Here is a 21,736-nt window from a genome sequence, read left to right as displayed (position 1 = left end):
TTGTGATTCAAGTAGCATGCTTTTATTGGTTTCACAAAAACCTGGAGCCTGCTAAATGTTCTTCTGTGCTTTCTGTCATTAACTCTTTCCGTATTTATGGACATAAAGCAATTGCAGCAATTTTACTGCAGCTGATCCCTTTAAAAAGCTTTCTGGTTAGCAGCATGAATATATTTCCCATAAGAAGCCAAACTGGCCTTAAATCCATGGAATAATGGAGTGTATTGTCTTGCAAGGCAGCATCATTTCTGGCCATAAGAAGATAAAAAGACATGATGTCAGTGAGAGTCAAGTACAATTCCTGTCTGCAGTGCTCTGTGTACTTACTACAATTACACATGGAAAGCTAAACGTAGATGCCACCAGCTCTTTCTTGAAATTTAGAGGATAATCCAGTCTGGCCTCAGTTACCAGAGTTAGACTGTAGTTTCAGGAATCATGAATAAACTGCTTTGTTCCCCTGCCCACCTCTTATTTTTTCTTCTCACAGATTTTACTCTCTTGTAGTGAGACCTGGGGGTTCAGATGCCTTGCGTTAGCAAAGTACCAAAGAACTGACATAACTTTGACCTGTTCTCCCGTGTCTACCTAATTATATGCTGAACAACACAAAAAAAGCCCACCTCCAAAAACCTGAGAAGGTACAGAAGGAATTAGGACTGCAGGAAAGAGATGTTCCATGCAACATTGCTGTCTTTCAGCCAAGCTGATCCCCTAAGTGGAGTCAAGAAAAGGAGGTGGTTAGATATCAGTATCCCAGGAGTGTGGGGCTGACTGAGCGGTTTCACGGGAGAAGCGAAACCATGTGCAGGGGCAGTTCAGGGCAGATGGAATGAGGGAAAATTATAGTGCTCAGTGACAAGCTCAGGAAGGACAACAAAAAAGGGTTAGGGATTGGAGGTAATCCTCTAAAGCTGTGTCTGCCCTTTCTTAGAGAAATTGTTCCTGTTTATAAAATGGAAGAAGCTTTCTGTGCAATTTTGTATGTTGTTGTTGGGTTTTTTTTAATTGAGTTTTCTGAAATTTACATATACAGGCTTAAATTTCAAAACAGAATTTTTAAAGATTAAATACACTACGCTTATAAGGTCATCTTTTTTTCATCTGTGATCACTGATTGGTATTGCTTGAAATTTTTGGTTTGTTTTACTTCGTGCTGTATGTGTGCATATATTACTGATCTGTTGCTTGTTTCTCTTTTCATGTCTTCCTGAGAATTTGTTGAGAAGAGCTTTGCTTGGGATTTGACCACAGTGACTCTGACTTTGTAAATACGTTTCTGAAAAGTAATGAGTGGATAAAATTCAGCATAGTGTTACAGTGATATACGGGAGTGCAACGTTAATAGTTTGTAACTTATCCCAGTATCATTGATGTTTAGAATTTAAGCATATGTAGTAATGTATTTGCTATTGGAGTTGGTGTCAGAACAGATTAAAATTCTGCCTGCTTTGGAAAATAGAAAAGGACCTGTGACCTTCAAAGATGCTTGGAATCCCTGGGTAGATGATTCAGTGAAATTGGAGCCAGGTGAAATGGAACTATGCACTTACTATGTGTTATGCATTGTATCTAGGTTCATATTGTTGCACTGATTTTTTTAGTAAGATGGGTGAGCTGTTAATATTTCTTTAAATTTTCATCAGTCTCATAAAGTTGATCAAATAATTGTATGCTGTGTGATTCATCAGGTGAGACTAAAGCTTATTTCTGCTTGTGCAAACATGAAAATGCCATAGCTGTGCTAAAATGGAACAACTAAACTTGTGTTACGTGTGTGGAAGAGGACACAATTTTTTAATTCCTTATGAGCAGATAAATGTGCTGATCTGTCGGTCAGTTTAAATATTGGCAAGTAAAAATACCTAAGAAGTGCATGACTGCATTTGTGTGTGAATGGGGCTACCCATGTGCGTGTTGGATACTCTTGTAAAAACACAACATGTGAAAGAGAAAGGAAAGGATGGAAAGGGAAAGAAAAGGAAGGAAGAAACAAAGGAAGGGAAGGGAAAATAAAAAAGGAAGAAGAAAGGAAGGGGGGAAGAAACAGAAAAGAAAGGAAGAAAAATTAGAGAAATTAAGGAAAAAAGGAAAAGAGAAAAAAGAAATAGGAAGACAGAAAGAAAAAGGAAGAAAAGAAAGGGAGGATGAAGGAAGGAGAGAGGAGAAGAAAAAGGAGAGAAGAGGGAAAAGGAAAGGACAGAGGAGAAAAAAGGGGGAGAGAGAGAAAAAAGAAAAAGCAGCCACTTTTAAGTGCACTCTGTCATCTGATGGGCTTGCAGCCATGTATTCACATACCTTTTCCATTTAAATAAGAGCTGCATCTGCCCTTGCCAGGTGTGGCACAGGCTGCTGAATTTTAAGAGGGATCTAGACAAATCAAACAGACAAGCTAGATGTAGTCAGAAGGGAAGTTTTCAGCTTTCACCCTAGCAACATCCCATTGTTTGTTTTAGGCAGGAATACTTGACATATTTGATTAAGATGCCAATTTCATAATTCAGCTGTGGAATATCTTCCTGCCTTTCCATGTCATTTGGTTTCTGCAAAGACTTCAAACTCGTTCATTCGTGCATCAAAAATTATGTGAATGCCTAACTTTGAAAAAACTTAGTATTGACTCATGCGGAGCCAAAGCTGCTAGATACGTACCAAGTACTATCCTCTTCATAGCCTTTTCTTTCAGGCATTGATCCTAGTTACCTGCTTAATATAATTTGACCTAAACCTTTATGTCTAGTTTTAGAAACTCTCAGTGTTATTCTTTGACAGAAGAAACCTAACGTAAATTTTCAGATTCATGTCTGTCTCCTTGACAGATGTAAAAGAGTATCCTATATCTTTGCTACTGTTAGCAGAAAAAGAAGGCAATGGGTGAAGAAGAAAAATGTCTTTGCATCCTTATATCCTCTCAAATTTCTATTTACAGATTTTAGTTGTGCTTGCTATTATGGTGATTCTTACCTGGAATTTCAAGGCTTGCATTTGAATGTGCAAAACTTCATCCAGTTGGAATTTAAGACCTATAAACCTCATGGACGACTCCTGTATATTGAACAGAGCCCAGAAACAAAAGGACATTTTTTAATTCAGCTTTTCATCAAACATGGCACCTTACAGGTAAGGCATCAAAATCTCCTACTGAAGGAGAAGTAAGTAAAAAGTTAATGTCTGTAAAAAATTTTAATTTTTTTTTTCTGTTTCCTGTAGAAGATAGTAGATAGAGCTACACTGTCTGGAGATTATTTAGTATTTTAAGGAAAACAGTTGTCAAACTTGCTATCTCTTAGGGCAAATTCATGGCTAATATGATTAGTATGCCTCACAAGAGTTGGTGCTTGAGGAAACTTGAATAGTGATTATAATTTGAATGTCTTATAGAAAGAGTACACATTAAAAGACAAAAATAAAGAATGTAGATTTTGTCTTTACAACTGGTACGAATTAAGGTATTCTGTTTTATATACAAAGCCTAAACTAACTGAACCTCCTCAAGTGCAAGTTCATTAAAATTGTTACAAGGGAGGCTCTGGAATTGAGTGAATTGTCATGGGAAGATTTACTGTGTAAGGGAATAGAGTGTATCTTTGTTACTGTGTGGCTCTGAGTAGAAGCCTTTTATGTGACCTATCATGTTAATTCACAGTTCCACAGGATCACAAGAAAAAACATTTTCTTGGCTTTCATGGACAAACTAAATAGGAATACATTTGTTTATAAACTTTAAGGAGTAAAATGTGTATCCCAGTATTTCTCTACCTTTGGCAAGTTATTCCTTCTTTTCTGAGAGATAAAGCTTGAGCTTTATGAAGAGATGGGCAGATACTGAAGGGGCTATAAAAAGATATTAAACGAGAAGTTACTTTTCTCATAATGGATCTTCCATTTTCCTGTTAAAAAATTCCAAAAGCTCGGCTGTAATTATATTCTTCTGTAAAAATTGTGAAATGGCTGTTAGGAACAGCATATTTGAGTTATTTGCCTTCGTGTCTAAAGAGCATGATCATACTAAAAAGATATATAAATTAAACATAAACAGCAAAATAAGAAAATAGCCTTTTACTTTATTTTGTTATATTGTGATTTACTGTGTTTTATTATATTGTGACTATCCAGAACAAATGAGATTAGTCAGGGGCAGGAAGTTATCCGAGGTTTAGAAAATGTTGACGGCTCTAAGTCCATCTTACTTGTATTCATGGTAAAGTAATGATGCAGAAAGATATTTTTCTAACATATCATAAGCACCATAAAATATGAAAGTACTTTAATTGACAAAAATCTATTCAGAGATCCCAGTGTGCCATGTTAAAACTAATTGAATTCACTTAATCATTCACAAAGCTGGTCAATTAAATGCAGATTTAAAGCCCAATGAACAAATGGTTCTAAGCTCACAATCAAGCTACAATTACAAGTAGACAAACCATGAAATCAAGTGCTTGTTCACATTAGTATAGGAAATTAAATGGTGTTCCAAAATGCTCACGCCTGCATGCTACATTACGTGTTTGGAAGTGTAAGGAGGCCATAAAATGGTAAGTAAAATTCACCCATTGACCACTGTTAATTTTGGGTTGCAGATGGTCAACTTCTTTGCAGATCAGGCCCATAATATCTGATTGTTCAATGCACAAAGATTAAAGCATTTTCATGCAGGCTAGGAAGTGTATATGTGTGCTTGTATATTTCTGGTACAATAGACTTCCTGACCCAGATCTTTAATGAAACATTAGTTTTGTGTGATACACATGACATCCTTCAGGTTTTTATGAAACCATTTGTTATTTTTAAATTCGAGTTTCTGAGTCTGTAACTCTTTAATGTAATAAAAGCATTTTTCCCACTCTGTAGTACCAGTTTTTATGTGATGAAGAAGCAGAAGTCAAAAACATCACTACTACTGCTAGAGTGGATGATGGACACTGGTATCAAGTGCAAATTAGGTAAGTTTTATATTTTACTGTTGTCTGTGTTTATAATTGCCTCGAAGATCATCTAGGTTGGATAGTTAGTAAATTCCAATCATACTATATCTCATTAGCTATGAGTGATACCTGAGCGTGTGCAGTAAAATCATGTTATGGTAGTGTGGACTACAACACGTCTATGGAAAGAATGTTTAAAACTATAGTACAGTTGGACAGTGCTCATCACATTACTGATGGGCTTAATGGAAATAAGCTTATTCTCATTGAAATCATGTATCATAGCAAACATAAACATTCAGGCAGGGAAGCTGCAGTGCAGTAGGTCCAAGCTACTTAGTCCAGGAAATAGTTGCATTTCTGACAATGAGAGTGTGACTAATAGAACAATCTTGGAAAATAGATAAATAGGCAGAAGCTGCGCCATGACTTTTGTTGCTGTCACTGACTTGCAACTCACAATAAGATATATTACTCCTGGAAAAGTAATACTTGCAACTGAAGGAGGATAAAATGAAAGGAAAATGAGGTAGGTAGTAGGTTTTCCATGTTCTTTGTACATAGATATATCTGATGACCAAAGGTCTGTGCTGTTAGAATCCACAACCTTTCAAGAACTTGGAAGAGAAAGTTTTGTTTTCACTTCATCGGAAAATTAGGCATGAGTCTTAGTGAGCTTTTCAGGTGCCCAGTTCCTATTAGACACCTTAAAATAGGTCTAAGTCCTCTAGTCCAGCAAGAAGTAAGAGAGCTAGCTGTCTGCTTGTCTCTCAGGAGCAAATGACTCCCTAAAACGTTTGTGGAGGGGTACAGAAGGGACAAAAGCCTTTTACTGGAATAAGCCTTTTGCAGCTATATCTGTCCAAACATAGCTAAATGAAGCACTTTTGCAGGGCAGCTACAGCTGGACCCTTATCTTCTATGAGAATCTGTAGTGCTGATTATATCCATTATGTTGTGCCTTGCTGCCTCAGATGCAGCAGTGAGTAGTCAGTGAGACGGACCGTGGTTTGCTGCTGCATTTCAGCTATCATTGCTGTCATATTTTTTTCCAGCAATGTAGACCAGGCTTAAGCTCCAGACCACGCCGTAAGACAATGCAAACTAACGCAAGGAGCAAAAGTCAGTAATTCGCTGAAGTTGTGCTTATCACCCAGAAAGGGAATAACGTAAAACCAAACCATGCTAATGGAAGATAAAAGCAAATGTAAGCTCCTCTCTGACCAGGAAGGAATAGAAGACACCACTATGACACCGATAAAAGTGGGATTCTCTAAAATCGTGAATAACACGCGGTTCTGTGTATTTCTCTGGTTTTGAGTCCCTCTCAATCTCAGAATAGAGAAAGTAGAATTGGAATTTTTTTTTTTTTTAGAGAAGAGATATAAAGATAAAGGCATTGAACAGCTTCTGTATGAAAGGTGACTAAATAATCAAGGACTCTGCAAGTCCATTAAAGACAACTGAGGGAGAAAAACAAAGAAAGCTAAAAAAACCTCAAGTGACACAGAGAAAGTGGATAAGGACTGGAGACATAAAGTTTTTAGTCTGTTATCTAGTTTAATCCATTAGAATTCTATTCTTATTCCTTTGTTGTTCATTTTAAGAAAGATTTAAGGTCGTGAAGACAACAAACGTATGAATACCTGAACCCTCAGTACTGCAGGAGACTTAAAGAAAAACATCCTTTCCCCTGGTGCTGGAGCGTTAGAACTGCCATGTCACTGACATTACTCAGATGTATTAAGTACCATGATGTGAGTGCACCTATTTTATGCATTTTACCCCAACTCCATCAAGCAGAAAATTACTTGAATCTATAAATCAGCCTATGGCAATAGCTGGAAAGAAAAACAACGCAATTTCTATTTCTGGTGTTCCTTTTGAGCCTAAAAAGGAAGGAAGAAAGAGTTATCTTCTTTCATTTGCGGAGAATGGTAATTATTTCAGGAGAGCTCAAGTATGATGGGCCACACTGATTTTTGCTGTTGAAAGAGAAGGAACACATACCATTTATGGGATTCAGGCTAATTAGTGAGCAATTATTAATTAATCACTCTACTTACTTTAGTAGACTGGAATTGGTTTTGGCCATTGTTTTAAGATGACGTTGTGCAGACAACACCAAGTTGGGCAGGAGTGCTGATCTGCTGGAGGGTAGGACAGGCTGGCTGGATGGGCCGAGGCCAACTGTATGAGGTTCAACAAGGCCAAGCGCCGGGTCCTGCACTTGGGTGACAACAACCCCATGCAGCGCTACAGGCTTGGGGAAGAGTAGGTGGAAAGCTGCCCGGCGGAAAAGGACCTGGGGTGTTGGTCGACAGCCGGCTCAATGTGAGCCAGCACTGTGCCCAGGTGGCCAAGAAGGCCAGTAACATCCTGGCCTGTATCAGAAATGGTGTGGCCGGCAGGACAAGAGAAGTGACCGTCCCCCTGTACTGGGCGCTGGTGAGGCCGCACCTCGAGTGCCGTGTTCAGTTTTGGGCCCCTCACTGCAGGAAAGACATGGAGGTGCTGGAGCGTGTCCAGAGAAGGGCGACCGAGCTGGTGAGGGGCCTGGAGCACAAGTCTGATGAGGAGCGGCTGAGGGAACTGGGGTGGCTCACCCTGGAGAAGAGGAGGCCGAGGGGAGACCTGATCGCTCTCTACAACTACCTGGAAGGAGCTTGTAGTGAGGTGGATGGTGGTCTCTTCTATCAAGTGACTAGCAATAGAATGAGAGAAAATGGCCTCAAGTTGCAGCAGTGGAGGTTTAGATTGGATATTAGGAAAAATTTCTTCACCGAAAGGGCTGTCAGGCACTGGAACAGGCTGCCCAGGGAAGCGGTGGAGTCACCACCCCTGGGGGTATTTAAAAGACGTGTAGACGTGGCACTTAGGGACATGGTTTAGTGGTGGACTTGGCAGCGTTTGGTTAACAGTTGGACTCGGTGATCTTAAAGGTCTTTTCCAGCCTAAATGATTCTATGATTCTAAGATTTAAAATTGTAATGGTGCAGATTCAGAAAGATTTGTTTAGAAGTTGCTTCTGTTTTCATCTACTGCATCTTTACATGTGCTTGAGTTAATGAAGAAAATGTATATGCTGTATGGAAAAGTATAACCACTGCTTTACATACTTTTTTCTTTATTAACAAATATATGTTATTGGCAATTAGATTTGATAGAGTAACTCTTGAAATATGTGTTACTTGTTTTATGAAGTTAACATTTAATCAACTATAGTATAAAATGGCACAGTAAAACTTAAGGTTACTTCAGTGAAAAATTGCTGTAGCTTATTTAGCAGCTGTCTAGAGCTTTGCAAACATTGTTTAATGTTCTCAGAACTGATTTGCAGTGAGGTGAGTAAATTAAGTATTGAACAATGGTATCTGGGAACTTGGTGAAGTCAGGGTGGGAGTGTAGGAGATACTGAATACTCTAACATAGTGGATATGCACAGTGTGGGATTGTCTTTGTTCTGCAGATGTTAAGTATTATGAACAGGCATCATGGGTAATAAATAAAAATGATTTTGTACTTGTTTGTTGGAAGAAATTGCTCATTCTCATTATTTAACGTATTTCTAATTGTTTGGAACCCTTTTGATGTGGCCCTGTGATGGAAAGTTTTTTGTCTTTCAAATTCACTAAAAGCAATGCATTTCACCTACTGAAGATAAGCCGTCTGCAAAGAATATACCGCCTTTACAATATCATACTAAATGAAAGAAATAGACTTAAAAGTAGTGAGTGTTGTGTAATGCGAGTTGAAATACAGTGAAAATTAGATAGTGATAACATCTTCCTTTTCTGCTTACAGGGGAACATTTTACTACTTCCTTTATCCCACAGAAATCATTCCTGGTGTGAATAAAAGAAATGTCACACATTTTAATGTTTGCAAATAAACGTGCATATTACTGTCAGACACTATGCTATATCCAGTTCTCATAGTTCACCAGAATATTCATGCTGAAAGTAAAATAGCAGCATTGCTATTCATGCTGTTATTTCGTGATAATGGAATATTGTGGCTACAACAATTGTAACGATTTAATAAAATTGGATATAATAAGAGGACTGGATTTGCATCAGAATCCGGGATAGCTTGATAATTTTGGGTAGAATGTAATTTATTGCCTCAGATTAGTCTTAATGTATGGCATTGGCTGCTAAAACCAACATGTTGCCAAGGTTTGCCTCAGAGCAACGCCCGAGAGTTCTGTTTTATGTGTAAGCTAGTAGAGTTGTTTACCAAGTCTAGCTATTAATGAAGATCATTGCAGCTGTTTCACTCACATTTCTGACTGTATTGTTTTGCTTTTCTTAAGAACATTGCCAGGGTAGTGAAAGCGCTACAGTGAAAAATGGATATGAGCAATATCCCACAGGGATTAGATTTCCTCAGGGTATTACGAAGGGAAGGAAATGTTAGACTCAAGCCTGGGGAAGTTTACATGTTTGGCTTTCTTGTGAAGGTACAGTTACCTTACGGGCAATGCAGGGGAGGCTCTACCACAATCTTCTCATTCCAGCCCTTATAAAACTGCTGCCTTTAACTGCTTTGAGATTTATCATCTTCAATCTTTGTCATCAAAACAAGTTGATAAATTAACATGTATTGCAGAAACAGGCCAAACTGCAGCAGCGATATTAGAAATTTGTCCTTTTATTGATCCACTACACTCCACTACACTACACATTTCAGCAATTATTTCAGTACTGATAATAGTCTCCTTTATTAAATAAGAAATTCTTTATTTTACTTTTAATCTCAGATCACAATTGTCAATTGCTTTAGCAAATTTATCATCTTATAAATTGATTATGCAGTAGATGTCGTGAATGCAACTTCTTTCTTTAAAATTAGTCTATCCACTTTGAACTTTTCTTTTAATCGACTGTGACCATTAGGATTAGAAAAGTGGTGTAGATGCTCCACCAGTCTAGAAACCAACTGCAAAATGTGGCAGTTTGCTTTTTTAAAGAGTTCATTATTCTTCTCCTTTAACTCATAATGTTTGAAATTTGAGGTTTGCACTAGTTAACTATAGGGCTTTTGGTGATGGATTGTCTTGGTTTTGAGATGTAGGTGTTTTCTGATTCCTCTAGTCAGAAAAAGATCTTTCTAATCATGCCATAATGCAACATATGCTCACTCTGGAGCTTGTATATTGCTTGGTTTTGACAGCTTTTTATGAAGGCCTGAGATAATCCATATGGTGTGAAATATGCTGTATTATTTATCCTTCAGAATATGCTACAAAGCTCATATTTTCCCTAGGGCTTTCAGGCAGGTAAGATAAGCAGATGATAGATAAAGTGGTTAGAAAAAACTGCAGATGCTTCTCTGGTTTGTTTTTATATTTCACTTGTATTGTAAATTCCTGTGTTTATTTTATCACAGGGGTGCTGAACATTGGCCTTCATTTTTAACATAACAGCATGTAGGTGAAGAGGTCATCCATCTGTTGTTTCATGTACTGCGTAAATGCCATACACTCTACTTAATGAAAACGTGCTTAACGCGCCATCTCCTCAAAAAACAGTGTAAGCCACAAAATATTAATAGCAATGGCTTCTACTTAATTAGAGTAGAAGTGTATTCAATATTTATATAATGTGGTAAGAAGTGTATTCATGATGCGATAGCTTCATGCTCTTTTCACTTTCTGAGCCTCTCCCAAGGAAGCTATCAATGGCCTTGCATCAGCTCCAAGACTTTTGTTGAAATACTTGGACGTATGCAGAGTAAAGCCTGATTCATATTTATTACCATTACAAATTACTTAGGAAGTTGCTGGACCTCTAATCTGGCCATGGATAGGATTCTCACAAACATACTTTCCTAGCCCTGGCTGTGTTAGTCTTTTTCAGTCCCTCCTAAAGTGCCTAGTGTAAAATTAGGGCTGTATGAAATACAACACAAGTGCTGACTTATCTCATAATTTCTAATTTTTGTATAATCAGAAACTTTTCTCAGCTCAGTGGTCTTACTTGGAAGAAGTACAGTTGATTACATTTAGTCCAATTTATTTATGATTTATTAACACTGGTAATAAAATGATGTTTCTGGTTTCCTAAATTCCACTGTATCTTGATTGCTAATTAGATTTTAACTGTTACTTACTGTCCAGTATCCATTGCAGAGGGGCTAAGTCAATGAAAACAAACTGATTTGAGAATAAAGTTTAGATGCAGAGGAGTTTTGATTTAAAATGGAAAACAAATTATGAAAACTTTTGAAATAATGAAACTAATGTCAGGACCTGGATTTGTAAGGTGGAAAATAAGAATGAGTTGATCATAAAGTATCAAGAAAATTGGAAGGATTCTTTTTTTGGTTTGGTTTTTTTGGACAGAGATAAAGAAATGTAACCTAAAATACTTAGGGTGACTATCACACAGATGAACAGGAAGAAGTGAAGAGTATCCTCCAAAGAGGGTATTCTGGAATACATCTGAAAGGAAAAAGATAATGACTTTGTTACAACAAATAGTGGCTATTGGCACAAGTAGCTCAAACCCCCTAATTTCTAGGTGCTGAAGATTTCTGTTCCACAGTGACACTATCACTGCCCACTAGCAGAGCATGACAGTGCCACAGAAATGGCCCTGCTGGATTGAAGAGAATCAAAGGAGATTCTGATTTATGAACTGTGAGATTAAAACCAAATATGAATCAAAAACCACTACATAAAGTTTTGAAGTTTTGTCAGTCAGAATGTATCTTCATGTGTTTTCCAGTTCATTCTACTAAACCTGTGCAGTACATGTAGAAAGAATTAATTTGATTTTTAATCCTTTCACAGATAAGTAGAAGGGGAGCTGGGCTAATAACATTCCCTCCTGTGACTAATTTTATTCATTACTTTATCTCATAAATACTCGATAATTTAAGTGTAGCTTAATGTATCTTTCTATTTGGAGGTCAAGTGTTCAAAATAAACGGTAGTGCTTCTTAAGAATAAATGTTCAATCAATAAGTTTTCAGATTATACTTTTTATACCTAACCTTCGCTTTTTAATGACTTAGAGTACTATGGTAATAATGACTTTATAGATGCTAGAGAGGAATAGCAATGTAAATACAAATACAGCATCTCCCTAAAAATCATCAGAACAGTTAAAAAATAATAAACACAGGTAAGCAAACTGGTCTATATATAGGTGTAATACTGATAATGCATTGATGGTATCTGCTGCTGAAGAAATATTAAGGAAAATGATAGGCAATCAATAAAATTATACTGACCCAGTTTGTTTTGTGAGTAAGCATAGATTTCTGTAGCTGAAGATTATTTTTGTGTACAAATACCAGAAATTAGCTTCATGTACAGTGCATCAATGCAGTTATCTTCTATTAATCTTAGATATTTTCAAAGTACTGGTTAGTTTAATTTTTTTTTTTTCTGAAAAGAGAACATCTTAAACTTCAGTAGTAGAAGTACTTTACCAAAACTATTATCTATTCTTTGAAGTGTAATTATCATGAAAAACAAAACTGTATTTTTATTTCTAGATTTGCAAAGTATTCATTTTTTTCCTTATTTACAATTGCCTTTCTTTCTCTGTCTTCAGAGAAGAAACAACATGCTCTCTCTTTCTGACAGCTGCATATCACTAAATTCCATATCTCTTAGAGATACTGTCTGAACAATTTATGTATTTGCTGGAGGCTTTTCCTTGGGGCATGTCCTTAGCTGGTTCTCTGTTTAAGCATATTTAAATCTTGTTCTATCCCATGTGAACTATACAGTAACTCTTAACTCCATTTTTCACATTATTAATTTCCCAGACTGTTCATAATTTTTTTCTCAGAATAACTCAATTTGCTAATTTTTAAAACAAAGTAGTAACAACATTGACTGACATTTTGACATAGTTTTTCCTTATAAAAAAAAAAAGAACATAACAGTATCCTATTTCCGAATGGATTTTGTTATTTGGAAAGCAGACCTAATAGATGTAATGCACACAATCCAGTAGTTTCTTTTATACACTTAAATGTGCTGAGCCCTTTGACTTCCTAAGCAAAGTGATTTTAAGTTCTCGTGTTTTGACATGTGATGTCAGTCTATTTTATACAATATATGCATATTAATTAAGAGCAAATATACCATCTCTCACAAAGGAAGCTTAGGGAAAAAAATGTAGGATTTAAAAAATATTTTATAGAACTTCTTTTCCCTTCTATGGATGAACATGTTACATCATTTGAACACTACAGAATGAGGTACCATAGGCTACCATTTTTATCTAAGATAAAACTTCTAAAATTTCTTGCGTTTAGAGTTTCTGGCCAGAAGGGACTGCTCATTTGACCACGAAGGGACTACTAGGTTGACCTCCTCTGTGTCATAAATGATCAATATTTTGTTCAGAAAGCCACAGACTTCAGTTAAATCAAACCCTTCTATTTCTTAAATATTTTTCCTATGATACATTCTGCTGAGGTCACCTCTCCCTAAACCCACAGCACTGGTGAGGAATTTATATATCCAAATGATTCTGGCTGGCAAACCCCAGCCAGCACTTCAGTGAAAAGCTGGAAATAAAAGCTGGGTAAAGATTCCTTTCTGCCCCTGCTGACCCTCTGTCTCAGATGCGTGCCCCGGACTGTACGAGCAAGCAGCGGCAGACATCCGAGAGGTGTAACCCACTCTCTCTCACCTCAGAGATTTTTTTTTTTACCTGCTGGATATCCTTTCACCACAAGTCTCAAGCTCTGCTATTTGAGAGGTGTCCCAGAGAATGGAGAAACAAAAATAATTAGCCAGTTCTGTACTGGGAGAAAAATGCTCTTAGGCATTGCACATTGCATCCAGAAGCCTGCAGGTGTAAGTTTTCTGAAAATCTTTGTGCTGAGGCAGATGTGAGGCAGCACGAGTATTTGAAAGATGATGCAAGCCATCCTTTTCTCGCTGAAGGGGATGTGCAGAGAGCAGGACAAGCGGTATAGCTGTCTTGTTTATTCAGACCGTGCTGTGTGAATACCGGACAGTGTAACTCCTCGTAGGGAGAGGGAGGCTGTCTTTCTACTTTATCCCGCATGATTCCCTTTCAGTCAGAGTCATCTTGGAGGCAGGGAGATTGCTCCTCTTCTGAAAGCAAATAAGCTTTCTCTCCCTGAAGGACAGGATGGAGCTTGCGGAGAGCCTGCCACAGCAGCGCAGACTGGGAAAATCCTAAATAAAAGCAGCAGAGTCTGCCTGCTGTAGGGAGCAAGCACTGAGGTGAGCCTTGTGAGACACGGAAGGAAGGAGATTTTGTTTGGGGCCGACAGTATATAGTAAAGGATTTATTCAAGTTAGTTAATAAATTTGCTTTCAAGCCTTTTATTTAATCTATCGCACTTATTTCTACCTTTTCATTATTTAAAAATTCTTTGTTATTTAATGCAAATTGCTGTGCAAAGAAGGGAGGAGGAACATATAAATGCCTTTATGTTGGAATGTAGTCCTTTGCCTAAATTGCCGGTCATACCATTCCTACAGAAGTATAAGAAATGCCAGTGAGATGATCCAGGCTCCACCATGTCTACTGTACATATTCACAGTCCTCCATTCACTTTCAGAATTTTTTTAAAACGTTAGCTTGAAGCTTGTCTTCTAAAAGTGAGCAATTTAACTTTCTTTCAGAAACAAGCTTTCTTTCAGAAAAAAATCATGCTGTTATACTGCTGCTGTTGCATGAGCATGCTCCTTTCGCACATTGTGTAGTGAAGATCTGTTCTGCATTGCCAGACATGTCAGAATACCCTATGCTATTCTGAAGTCTCTGCAAGTGCTTTATTCATTCAACTAGAACTAAGATTTCACAGAGAAAGAAGGAATAGTGGAAATAGACAAAACTGAGAAGTGATGACAGAGAAACTTGGCATTAGTATTTTCATTTCTTGCAGTTAGTTTCCAGAAATTGAAAATAATGAAAGTAGACTTTCTTCTTGCATATCTGTATCAGTATACAAAAAACTCTGCGCTGATCAAATCTAGTAAAATATTAAAACTAAGTGCATTTGTTTGCAGCTAAATAATATTAATTTATTTTGCATTAATGCAATGCAAAACAATCTTAATTGGAATGAAGAACCATCATGAAATTGGAGCTCAATATGTTGTGCATGTTTTTTATATTCCACAGAGTGACTGTTTTTCATAAACTTCATGAGTCAACAGAGAATAAGCAACTGCCTTTTTCTAACAATGTAATTGAACGCAATGGATTTAATTCTACTAAATTGATCATAATAACAGTTAATAGCGACGTAACACCGCCAATTAGTTTGAGACAAACTGTTGGTTTACAGCCTCTTTAAGATAAAAGCTTGCTTACTTAGTCATGCCACATCTTGGGTAGAATCACATTCTACACCTTCTCAGAACTCTTCCATCAAAGGAGACACTCAGAAGTTAAAATTTAGAATCATCAGAGACAAATCTGTGGTGTATAGCAATCTATTCTTGCTCAGATTATTTAACTAAATAAATACTAAAAATGTTTCTGTCATTTCTACTTTCTTTTACTTTGGATCTCAAAAGAACTCCAATGAATAAAAATTTTCTGTTTTAACTTCTGAAACAACTTATTGCAGGGACAGAAATGTTAAAACAGTAGAGTAAGACTAATAACCGGCAACATACCTCAAACTTTGTTCTGTATTATTTTCCGAAGAACATTAAAGGATGCTTATGGGTACTTATCTTCTTATTCAGTGCAGTCTTTCAGTTTCACTTGAAATAAAACGTCAGAGTTGCAAGTGTAGGTCCGACTCTAAATTTGCCGCTCTCTGGATGCTTGAATACCGTACTTTGATTTGGGCCAAGCTTTTCACTAAATGACTCGTTATTTACATCTACATCAACTTGAAATAAGTGCAGATTGTTTTCTAAGCTTAATTTCTGCAAATAGTATTTAAAGTTGTTGCAATGTGAGCAGCAGGAAACTTGAAGCTCTCCAAACTGCAGACAGAAATGGCCAGAGGCATAGATCATTGGGTTTTCTCTAGCTAAATATATAGCAGTAAATAAAGCTGAAATCTGAAGACTATTCTCTGGACCTGAGGCCAACTGGCAGGTCCCAGATCATGTCTATAAAAATACTTACTGCAAAATATGTGGGCAACATTTAAACTAGGAGTGATTCCTGAGTTGCACTAACCAGTGAAGTTTTTCAGTTTTGGAACTGGAGGTGATAGCTAGCTTGTGTGGCAACTGTAACAGGAACTGTGATAACTTCATAAAAATACGGACAATTATGTGTCAGGACTTGAACTCATGCTGTGGACCTTTTTAATTTAGTACTGTAAGTGTAACCTCTGTGAAAAGAATAAGGGGGTCCTGCATTTATTCATTCCATAGAATATGAAACAAAGATTATTCTTTTTCCCCCTCTATTCTAAGATAAATTTATTTCATGCCTTGTCAATAGCTTCATTGTTCTTATTTATTTAGTTAAATCGCTCTCTAAGACCAGACTAAGAAATCAACTCCAGTTCCAGAAAATACGAGTCTGCTGTCAGAGGGAATGAGAAAAAATGTGTTGTTGACTCATTAGTTCATCTGCAACCTGAAAGTGTGTGTTACCTGGTGTCTCAGTAGGGCACAGTCGGCACCAACAGATGTGAGCAGTCTAAAATGATGCATCTTAGTGCAGAGCGAAAATTTAATGACTGTGAGTGTAACTGGTATATTTTCTATCTGAATCAATCTACTGAGGGTAATAGGAGATTCTGCCTTATTCTCTAAATGTTATTACTACAGGGCTGGGTTTTTTTTTTCTGAAGAAAAAAGTCTCAGGATTGTAGAATCATAGGATAATTCAGGCTAGAAGGGACCTCAGGAGGTCTCTAGTCCAACCTGCTGCTCAAAGCAGGGCCAGCCGAGGGGTCAGACCAGTTTGCTCAGGGCTTTATTCAGCCAGGTTTTGGAAACCTCCAAGGGTGCAACCTGAAGAACCTCTCTGAGTAGAGAGGTCCAGATGTTCCATTCTAAAAGTTGTCTCAAACATCCTTGCAAAGCCTAAGGGTTTCAGAACCACTGCTGGGTCAAAATTGATCCCACCTTTTAAATGTGCATTAAGAAAATGTAACTCTTAATTGTCTGTGGCAATAGGTCTGTTGCTTTGTTGCAGTTTTACAAAAATGAACATTCTGCTGCAAGGAGCAGTTTGACTATGAAACCAGAAAATGAAAACTACCAGATACTGAGTGAAAACAGAGGGAAACATGAGTTGGCTTTGATTTTTTTAAGCTAAGAAATCTGTAAAATAATAATTAAGAGCAGTAAAAATGAAATATGTTTCTTAGCTTTAATTAATCAGTTATCTTCAACAAAATCAAGAAATTTGGGATTGTTTTTTAGAATATACGATAATAAAACTCTTTAACTCTTGTAGTTCACAACTTATATTTGATACAGCTGTTTGCAAACCTGTTGTTTCAATAGACTGAATGCTAACATTACATCCTAAGTAGCTCAAGGGTAGTTAGTGAATTGGTTATAGATGTTTAGCATGATCACGTTGGAAGTGAAATTGCTAGAGATGGGTGAGAGTTTCAATCTTGTGACATTATGTAAAAGGATTTGGATTTCATGCGGACATTGTCATGTTCAGGTACCATTATCCCAACAGTTATCGAATTATTATCTGACCTTTCCGTCCTTCCAACCTGCGAGGCATTGAGCAATGGGTTTAGTACAGTTTAGACAGAACTCATCTTGAGGTTATAATTAATAGGCCAGTATTTAATCATTACATTTATGTGAGTACAAATGAGGAAACTGTGAACTGTTACTGCTGGGTTGGACTGAGGCACAATTACTGGTAGCTTACCCAGCAAAAGTGCTTGAGAGTTGCTGTATGCATTTCCACATTTATAATTATGCAAAAAGCTCTGCCTTCTTACTTGACCTTTAAAGCACCCAATATGCTGATTGTAGAAAAAGTATTTTAAAAGCCTGGTGGAAATTTCATAGAGTGCATATATGACCCGGTGATTGTATCATCAGCAAATGCTAAACAATAATGGTTTAAGGTTGTTACTGTAATTTGGCCAGACCCTGCTAGATTCAATCAAGCACAATCAAAGGTGCATGGCTGACGTTCTAACAAGCTTAGGGCGAAGGCAGCTCATGCTGTTGAATTGCATCAACTTGTTTTCTGACATAAAGTGCTGGGGATTAATTTCAAAATATGTTTATATATGCACACAAAAATGCCTCTGCATGTCCATCATATAAGCTATTAAGGACAAGCTAACGAATATGTCTAAAGCTAACATGAAAAGAATTACATTTGTAAATAGGGTGCTTGTGTAATAGAAGTACATACATGGTCACATAACCAGTTATAGCATTAGCATGTCAAAATGTGGAAAAGAAACAGTAATTTAAAAAAAAAAAAAAGAAAACAAAGTTGTTTGGGCAGCTTTCCTTCATCTAGCACATCTGTTAATTAGTTTAAAAAAAAATAATAAATGCCTCTCAGTTCCCCTTCTGGCCCTCTTCCCCTCTGATATTAAGAATTACATTGTATTAAAACAAGTCTGATTTAAAATATTTCAGAAAGATTGCTATCCTATTATTATGCTTTTATTCATAAATATTATTCTTTTATCAGAAAGAGAAGAAATTTTATATATTGAAAAATCAATAATTTTTTCCTTAGAACACTCACCACAGCTTTCTGCTGTAGAGTGAGTATACCCAAGATGTCACACTGGGTTCACGCCTTAGGAAAAACTGCTTGATCATGGCAAACAGCTACTGAGAATGCACGTATGAGTTACGCACATTATCAGCAAACTTCCTTCGTAACCAAATAATGAAAACGCTGTGCTGCAGAACCTTGTGTATGTCTTAGACATAACAACAATTGCATAATGTCTACAAAATGTGGTAGGAAAACATTGCTTTCCTTGATTGCAGTTCTGGCTACAATTTTCTCTTTTTTCTTGCTCATGTTAGCTATTAATTAGCAAGTTTCAAAAAACTTTGTAAAAATTAAGGTGAAAACAAAAAAAGCCCCTAAACTGATCCCTTAAGTTAAAACCCCAATTTATTTATCTTCTTTAATGTTGATTTTAAGAACAAAGCAAAACTTTATATTCTTCATCTGAGGTTATTTATCATAGCATGGACAGGCCATTTTGCTTACAAAAACATTTATAGTCCTTTCTGTTAAAAGGCTAATACCATGTTTCCATATTTTTGTGAAAGTATCACAAAAACGGAATTACACAGAAAACACACAGAGAGAACTGTTTGCAAATGTTGCTAATGTTAAGTCTCCATCCTCTCAATTAAATCAAATAGTATGTGAGAAATCATTATCTGACAGAAGACAGTGAGGAAACTTTCCATGCTCCTTTTGTAACTAATAAGTTTTAGAAGCTAATTTTGCATTATCAAAGATACACTGTGTTCATATTCTTACCTACAGCATCCTAGCTAAATTACAGACTGTTGCTTTTATAGGGGCTTTTTTTTTGGTATATGCTATTTTCACATAGATTTTTTGTGACATCTGTATTACAAAGGCACTTGAATATTTTTAAACATACAGCTGATTGAACTTTGATTTGTTTTGTGTGCAGAGGAGGATAGGCTGAAAGAAATTCCTACATGAGAGACTCTTGTTTAGTTCTGATATTTCTTCCCTGTGCTTTCTTTCATGAAGACAAAGTGCTTGCTGCCAGTTGGTTATTAGAATGTAAATGAACTTTGCATCATTAAAAAAAATTGCAGAAAACCAAATTGTTTACTTTGCACCTTCTGTTTATTGGTAACAATTTATGCATGCTGTTAAGAGCAACACTGTTAAGAGGGTGTGTGGACAGAGGGAGGGAAAAGGGAATGTATGTATTAATTTCAGGGCCTAATATTACTGCCTTCAGTTTTAGGAATGATGCTTTTGAAGATAACTGTTACAGATTATAGTACGTCTGCACTCTCTAAAATGCAGTTTATTTTAAATTGCTTTTCTGGGTTATCTTTTTTTTGTGATGAAAAAGACGGATATTTAAAATATTTGAGGTCAATAGATGTCTTTTTTTCAAATTACAAAGCGTCCTTGTTATTGTTAAAAATTGCCTAGCTTTTTTTATTCAGCCATTATTATGTGCTTTGGCTTTTTTAGCAATTACACTGCTCGGATTTACAATATGGCTTCATTTTAATGGAAGTTCAAACCCCAAAGACATGCCAACTTACAGCTTGTTAAACAGCTTCTTTTATGTTTATAGTCTTTAATATAAAAACAGCTATTTACTTGATTTTCTTTCCTCATTGGTTTAGTAACAGCCTAATTAATTTGTCAGATAGACAGTGCATGAGCCAGCACAGGCAGGACGCAGGAACAACCACAAAACCGCGGATGACATGCCAAGAGTAAATGTATTTTCGTTACCTCGCCGACCGGGGGATGCCCGGAGCAGCACCCGGGCAGAGGCACGCGAGCGAGGACGCAGGCACCGCGGAGCTCGGTCCGTGCCGGAGCATCGCCGAACCTGCTGCGTGCGCCCGCTTTCCAGGGATTCGCGCAGGGGTAGTTCACCTCCGTGCTGTGATCTTTCCCACGGCAGGGCAGGGATGTCGAGCGTGTTCGGTAGGTGCCTCTGAGTCTGTCACAGGCCGACGGTATCTGCACACCGATGTTCTACTTGTGCAACACGCAAGGCCAAGCCACAGTTAGTATGATGTATGTTTTTTGACACGCCAGCCACAAGTCACTTGAGCGTGTTTACGGTCCTCCTCGCCAATCTTATGTTGTTTTCCCACAGACAGTAAAGTAAACTATATGTGTTGGTAAAATGTGCCCATTTCTAAATTTATGCAGGCAAGGCATGGTACCATGTGAAGCAGAAATGTCAATCCTGGGGATATCTGCAAAGACAAGTTTACCTAGAAATTTCTGGTCCAGTTCATATTGGCTTGAAACAGGATCCATATTTGTTGGTGGTTTGCCTCATCATTATGCAATAAAACAGGTAATTTTTTTTCTTATTATTTATTTCTATTTAAGATGTTTGTTATTTTGGGAGTGGCCTATTGAATAGGATATAAATGAAGAGATTTGAACCATGCAAAAAATAAAAATTACAGCTTTTTGAGGATTACATCTAAGGAAGGGATGAGCATGGTCCCTTGCAGTTTTGCTGATGCGTGGGACATCGGTAAGTGAAGAGAACAGAAGGAGCATCCTGGCCTGAAGTTACGATCTGCCATCCTGTTTGCCTCGAGTAGGCGGTGTCAAGGAACAAATATGATCAAATTTAGAGGAGGTGCCTGTCACCTCAGGTGCTAGTTCTGAGAATACGTGAGAAGTGTAACTGCACTGGGTTCTGTAACGTCTCTGCTTGCATCCTGTGCTGGCACAGACAGGTGTGTGTAAAAATGGACCAAACGAGAGAGCTGACCAGTGGAACTGCGTTAATGAATGAGAAGTATGGTACAGGAGCTTGATTTTGTGGGGCCCTGTATGCAGCCAGGGTAGCGGCGTATGCAGGGGTGAGAAGTAGTATGTGATGGGGCGAGCACAGAGCCAGGGAAGAAGAGTATGCAGAGGGTTGGAGAGAAGTGGATCATTGCCGAATTGTTGTTATGGAGGAATTTGGGGTAGTCACAGCAACAGATGCACATCACTTAAGTGACTTCCAATCTAAATTTTTTTTTCAAAGGAGGGTGAGTATAGATAGCGATTTCTGTTCTAGTCTATGACAGTCAAACTCTTCACCCTCACACAGACCAAAGTCCCAGCCCCTGTAACTCATTTGAGACTGGCACCGTACTCCCAGGGGACGCTCAGTCCAGCTCCTGGCAGCGT

At 37.4% G+C, this 21,736-nt stretch overlaps 1 protein-coding gene across 1 annotated transcript in view; it reads left to right on the top strand.

Moving 5' to 3' along the window:
- Nucleotides 1-21,736, top strand: part of EYS (eyes shut homolog) — a 940,845-nt gene that overhangs the window by 661,602 nt on the left and 257,507 nt on the right. Inside the window, exons 33-35 of the mRNA XM_049818234.1 lie at nt 2,930-3,120; nt 4,855-4,946; nt 20,750-20,900. Of these exons, the coding sequence (XP_049674191.1) occupies nt 2,930-3,120; nt 4,855-4,946; nt 20,750-20,900 (434 nt within the window). The remainder of the gene's footprint in view (nt 1-2,929; nt 3,121-4,854; nt 4,947-20,749; nt 20,901-21,736) is intronic.

This window comes from Accipiter gentilis, chromosome 15 (assembly GCF_929443795.1).
Source record: "Accipiter gentilis chromosome 15, bAccGen1.1, whole genome shotgun sequence".
NCBI classification, from domain to species: Eukaryota; Metazoa; Chordata; class Aves; order Accipitriformes; family Accipitridae; genus Astur; species Astur gentilis.
Note: the sequence above shows the minus strand (reverse complement) of the source record. Positions and strands in the feature narration are given on the sequence as shown.